The 6,349-nt window shown below is 43.7% G+C and overlaps 1 protein-coding gene across 1 annotated transcript; it reads right to left on the bottom strand.

The window, feature by feature from the left end:
* Positions 1 to 1,037: 1,037 nt before the first annotated feature.
* LOC115470473 (zinc finger protein OZF-like) lies at positions 1,038 to 3,306 on the bottom strand. Its single transcript, XM_030203678.1, has one exon. It carries the CDS (start codon positions 2,959 to 2,961, stop codon positions 1,693 to 1,695), a length of 1,269 nt encoding a protein of 422 aa, XP_030059538.1. The 5' UTR covers positions 2,962 to 3,306; the 3' UTR covers positions 1,038 to 1,692.
* Between the last annotated feature and the right edge of the window lie 3,043 nt (positions 3,307 to 6,349).

Genomic DNA, 6,349 nt, shown 5'->3' with positions numbered 1-6,349 from the left:
TACATTAGCATGGTATATAGTTCATTTTCTGTATTATCGTGTTTTATACCTGTTCCTCTTGTTTGGACATTATCTCTATTTTTGATTGTATTTATATTTTTATTTTTTTTTTTTTTTTTTTTTTTCTAGCACTTGTTTTAATTTGATTGCAGAATAAATAGGCATTCAGGAACATTTTTCATCAAACAGAGAAGTTCATGTATTCTTTTACAACTGGGTCACAAACATCAGTCCCACATCTCTTATTTTAGGTCTCCGAGGTGCTGAGGATAATAGTGTTGGGTCACGTTACCATCTGCAGCACACACACACCTGTAGATGGAGAATGTCTTTCCAAAGGCCCCAGCACTGGTTCCTTCCTGGAGGTCGTCCTACTGTTAGGAATGCACAACTGGCTTTCCCCTGGCATCGGGGTCTGTGGAATCTTTTAAAGCAAGTGGATCCAGCGGGGGCCCATCAAGGGACGGTTGTACTATACTATACATTGCTTCTAGTCCGCAAACACCTGAGCAGTTCGATTCGGATTACGTGTACAACTAGATGCTAAGGTTACTGAATCAGTCCTGCTTTTTACCACAATACTTGTATGGATGTGTGCTAGCTTCTCTTCTACAGATAGGAACAACGCTGCAGGTGGACATGTGGGGATGTATAAATTAAATCAGGACAGACAACAGCAGAGGCTGACAAAGGACGCACCACGTATTCCTTAGTGTTTTAATAAAGAGGGTCTTTTTCCTTAGTGTTTTAATAAAGACTGCTGGTTTTATATCTCCGCTGGTGACACGTCCCCCGTCAGCCCCCACTGCCGTCCGTTGTGCTTTCCCCTCGTAGAGGTCTTTTTCCTGTTCTATATTTTAAATTAAATCAGGGCCAGCTCACTGTATCTTTGACGGCATGTAGCCTAGCTGCTCACCCTATGGGAATTATTTAAGTTTCCAAAAGTTCATTGTGGGGGGATTTCTAAGAGTTTCTTCTGGGTCTGGTTTCCTTCTTTTACAAGACTCTTCATCTGTCTCTGTGTTTGACCTCTTGTCTCTTAGCAGCTTCACTCACACAGCTTCACTCACATTTACAGCCAGAAACTGGTTTCTCTTCATCTTGTTGCTGAGTAACCTCAATGGTGCAATACTGCTCACACTCAGAACATGAAAATGGTTTCTTCCTTGCAACTGCCAGAAGTGGGTCCTCGTCTTTGACAGGTTTCTTGAGGATTTTTCAGACTCTCTCCTATATTCTCAGCAAAGGGGAGCTCCAAAACAACCCACGCGCTAGACTAAATTTCCAGTGCTAACAAATACCATCAGAAAAAAGGCGGCTTTTAGAATCCGTGAGCAGTGTGTGCACAGCTTTCATGCTGTGGGTTCACAATAACTACTGTGCAACACTCTGCATCTGTCAGTTTTACTTTTCCCAGTTCAGTGTCTGCTACAGGGCATTCTTCATGTCATTTCCTACAAGTAATGAGTGTTCACTTGCAATAAACCACAACATAAAAAACCATCTGCAAACTACCATGGAATGGGTTTGAAAACTAGGTTTGGAATGGCTTCCAAACGCCAGGAGAGAGTTAAACGAGGGCTGCACCTGGAATATAGCCTCACTTGCAAATCCTCCTGGTTCTCCCTGCCAGCCCCAAACCCATGGTATGGGAGCCCTGCTCTGGCTCGTTCTTGGTACTTGGCCCTGTATTTAAAAGCATACGGCTTCTCTCTTGCAGGGGGTCTCCAGCGTCTCCTTATTCTGGCAGGCCTGCTCACATTCACTACAGACGTGAGCACTCTTGTCTGCCTGTGGCATGGGCTTCTGCGTGAGGTTGGTCTTCCAGCTGAAGGGCCGACCACATTCGGTGCATATATAGACTGCATCCAAGGCGTGGAATCTCTGATGTTTCTTCAGGTCTTTGCACCAGCGAAAAGCCTTTCCACACTCAGCACACACATAAGGCTTCTCCCCCGTGTGAATCCTCTGGTGCCGCATCATATCCTGCTTCTCTGAAAACCTTCTGTCGCACGTCGGGCAGGGGAAGGGTCTCTCCCCCGTGTGGATCCTCCGGTGCGAGACCAGGTTCTTCCTACATATGAACCTCTTCCCGCAGTCGCTGCATTCGTGCGGCCGGTTCCCCGTGTGGATCCGGTGGTGCTTCATGAGGTCCTGGCTGTCGCAGAAACTCTTCCCACACTCCGTACATAAGTAGGGCCTCTCCCCTGTATGGGTTCTCTCGTGCCTCATTAGGTTCTGCTTCTGGCTAAAGCTCTTTTCACATTCTGTGCAAGCGTAGGGCTTTTCCCCTGTATGAGTTCGCTGGTGGCGGACAAGGTTCTTCTTCTGATTAAAGCGCTTCCCACACTCGGAGCAGTCATGGGGGTCATCAGAGTGGATCTTCCTATGTACAATGAGGTTGTGCTTGTGGGTGAAGAACTTCCCACACTGAGGACACTCATGTGGTCTTTCTGCTGTGCGGACCATCAGAATCTGCAGAGCCCTCTTAAAGCCAGGGAGCTTTTCACTAAAAATGGGGGTGGTGATGGGGGTGGGGTTAGAGGAGGGGGTAGGAGCAGGAGTTGGGGCAGGGGCTTCCTTCCAGGCTGGTGGTGCTTGGGAGACAGGCATGCTCTGCTGTTCTTCCTTCTTCGGAAGCTGCTGGCTGATCCTTCTCCACTCCTCATACTGCAAAATCTGGATCTGGTCTTCTGTTAACGGGTTAGTAGAATCCGTCTCCCCGCTATCCTCATCCTCGATTTTCTCCTGTTTGATCACCTTGAGGAGCCCATCATCTGAGGAAGACCCGTGAGGAGCTTCTCCACCCTGGGACTGCTGGGGATCCAGGACGGCCTCTGCTTTCCATTCCTTCACCTGTGGGGTAACACCTAGCTGAAGAACTGTCTTGCCCCAGGAGCTGCTCTGATCTGTTCCTCTTCCCATTGTTTCAGTAAGATGTGCCTTCTCCTCCCATTCCATCTCTGACACGGCCTGCTCCCGGATTACCCTTGTAAGAGAGAAAAAAACCCCCACCGACTTATAAGCTTATAGCATAGCAGCTGTGCAGGCTGGGGATCAGGTGCAATTTGAGGCCGGGAGTAAGTGCACGGTTCAATCCTTTCCCCTGTCCTGCTAATCCCCGTGCATAGGCTCAGACCCTCCTCTGCCCCGATCATGCACTGGGCCAGTGTCAACCCTCCATGTTCAGACCCCCCACCAGCTCCGACCTGTCAGCCGGTGAGGGGCGCAGCTCTCCCCCGCCTGGGATTAAGCGCAGCGGCGGTGGTCCCGCTGCCCTCCTCCCGCATGCGATCCGCTGATGGTGGTGGGTCTATATTTTTATTTTATTTTTCTATTTATAGACTCCTGATGTAGGCCATTTGGCCGAAACACGACATTGTGTCTAGTCATTTTAGTTATTCTCTATGTATAATTGATTTATTATTATTTGCTGTATGCTATTAAACGTTATATTTCATTTTAATTTTGACTTGGTTTTAGTCTTTGGATAGCCTGGCTCATATTCCCACCTTTTTTTATTTTCATTATCCTGAAAACCTGACTGGCTAAGATACCTCCAGGATTAGATTTGGGAACCACTCCCCAGGAGTAACCTATGAATAAATAGGCAGCACTACAGGTATTACACTGGGACCTAAACCACCATCACACCTACTACAGGTAAAATAGAACATGTGTGAGTACTATAGATCTCTACTGAGAAACTACATGCAAACAGAATACTATACCACAATCACACAAAACACAAACAGACCCTCAACAAATACAGAACAAGGGATCACAAATTAGAAATAAGAAGACAAAAATTGAACTAGGAACCCCAAGAATTTAAACTCAACATATTCTACAACACTGAAGAAAGATAAAAATACATTTCCTTTTGTACTGAACATAATGCATAGACATCTGCGATGCACATGTCCCAGAGCTAACATATTGTGTTTAATACATTCAAATAAAACACATTTTCTACCATTGTTGTCTGGATGTTTAACTATTTTTCTGTCATGGCAGTCCCAGTTTCTCTTTTCTGCTTTCCTGTCTTCTGCTAATTCTGTTTCAACCAGTTGCTGTCCATTTGTTATTTTTCCTCTCTCCTCCTCTCTTGTTCTATGCCCTCATTATAGCTTTCCCTTCTCGCCTCCCTTTTTTCTTTTCTGCTGTTCCATTCCCTCAAATTTCACCCTCCTACTCTACTCCTTTTCACTTTTCATCTACCTATCAACTTTCCATCACCCCTAGCTTTCCCATTTATCAGTCTTCTATTCTCTTTCATCTACTCTCCCATTATCACATTTCTACCCTCTGTAAGCACTATCCTCCTCTGACTCATCTCCTTGACAACATTCCCATGGCCTCTCTCACATGGTTCCACCATTCCTAGCATCTCCCCTCCCTATCCCTCACGCCACAATTGTAGCTCAGTTTCTCTTTCCTCTCTCATTCATTCATTTGAGTAGTTATATACTGCTTAGACCTAAGCTGTTTACAGTTTCACAGGTACTGAGTTTGTCCCTATTCGGCCCACAGTCTAGGACAGGTAGTATATTGTACTACTGTTGTGCCTGGGTTAAGTGACTTGCCCAGGTTTACATAGAGCTGCAGAGGGAATTAAACCTGGTTCCCCAGGATCTCAACCCACTGCCAACCATCCTGCACTAAATTGTGTTATACTTTTAAGGTACCCTCCAGTACAACCAGTGAGAAGAGTCTTGTATGTAATGTAAGAACCATTTCATGAGTCAGGATATCCAGGTATTAGGGTATGTGAAATAAATCACGATATAGTCTACCTTTATGGTCATTGCTTGCTAAAAAAAAATGACCAATGAGAGAGAGTGGGATGAAGAAAGATTCCCTCCAGTACCCCACAAGACCTTGAAAGTTAAAGTAATTGGGCCAAGATACTTTTGCAAAAAATATATCCCTGCTTATTCCTTGCATGTGATTTAAATCTATCCTTGCATGTGATTTAAATCATTGAGTCAGCCTCAAAGTTGCAGGGGAATGCAAATGGGAGTATTTGGACTCATCTCCCACTAAATGTGTTGAATGTGAAATCATTTAACTGTAGCCATGGACATAGTTTGGGGGTGGAAGAGACAATGTTCCTATGGGGTGTGCTGAAAACACAGTAACAGTGAAGTTACAGCTGTCAAAATGAAGTAGCAGGTTCCTTGGAGTTGGAGTATGTGTAGTCCTGTTGGTCCCTGTGACCTCTTCCTCCCTCTTCTTGCATGCATCCTATTTGAAAGCGGAAGCATATGGGTAGAACTGTTAGAAAATCTGTTTATACATTATTATGCCTTCTTAATGCTATGTTTTATATAAGTAAGAGATGCTTTCTTTTTATTTGCTAGATAAGCTCAATCCCCTTCATATAACAAAGATCATTTCCCCCAAAATAAATAAAAATAAATTTTGCCATACCATAACATCGATTCATCAGCAACAATAGCAACAGTTGAGCCCATCTCATAACCCTTATCCTCAACCACAATAAATACATATTAAGTACTTAACCCTAGTTGCAAACCCCAGTTTATTTATTTATTTTTATTTGTAGCATTTGTATCCCACATTTCCCCACTAATTTGCAGGCTCAATGTGGCTTACATTTGCCGTAATGGCAGTTGCCATGCCGGGTAACAGAATTACAAATGGTACTGCATTAAGGTGCATGCATACTTGGAGCATAACATATATAGAACAAATCATGGTATATATATATATCATGTGTGTACATACATGGTAAAGAAGAATAAATTATGGTTTTGCATGAAGGTTCCTGAGTAATAAATTGGATTGTAACATACATTAGGTCATCGACTATAGAGGGATCCTATTCAGCATATGGTTTTAAGTAATATTGCTTGATCATTAATGTCAGAGAGGTTGATCATGAGGGAAAATCCGCCAGAAAAGCGGAGAACTCAAACACCCCACGGTAAAAACAGAAATGTAAAAAAAGTGGGAGAGCGACCAAGGATGTTCGATAATATATGTTCGATAATATACAATTTATTAATAATTTGAAGACTCAAGTCTTCAAATTATTAATAAATTGTATATTATCGAACATCCTCCAGATTCTGGTATCCTTGGTCGCTCTCCCACTTTTTTTTTACATTTCAGAGAGGTTGATCAGTCATGTTATAAGAGTTCGGTTTTGTATAGATCGTATATAGTGTTATTTCTCGTATTTAAGATGGATGCTTATGGTATGCCTTCTTGAAAAGGTCTGTTTTCAGTAGCCTTCGGAAGATGGTTAGGTCTTGCGTTGTTTTTATGGCCTTGTCGGGTTCTCGAGGCAGAACCGGTATACGTGAGCCCTTGGGCCACTGCC

This window comes from Microcaecilia unicolor, chromosome 5 (genome assembly GCF_901765095.1).
Source record: "Microcaecilia unicolor chromosome 5, aMicUni1.1, whole genome shotgun sequence".
NCBI classification, from domain to species: Eukaryota; Metazoa; Chordata; class Amphibia; order Gymnophiona; family Siphonopidae; genus Microcaecilia; species Microcaecilia unicolor.
The sequence above is the reverse complement of the archived record's forward strand: the minus strand, read 5'-3'. Positions and strand labels throughout refer to the sequence as shown.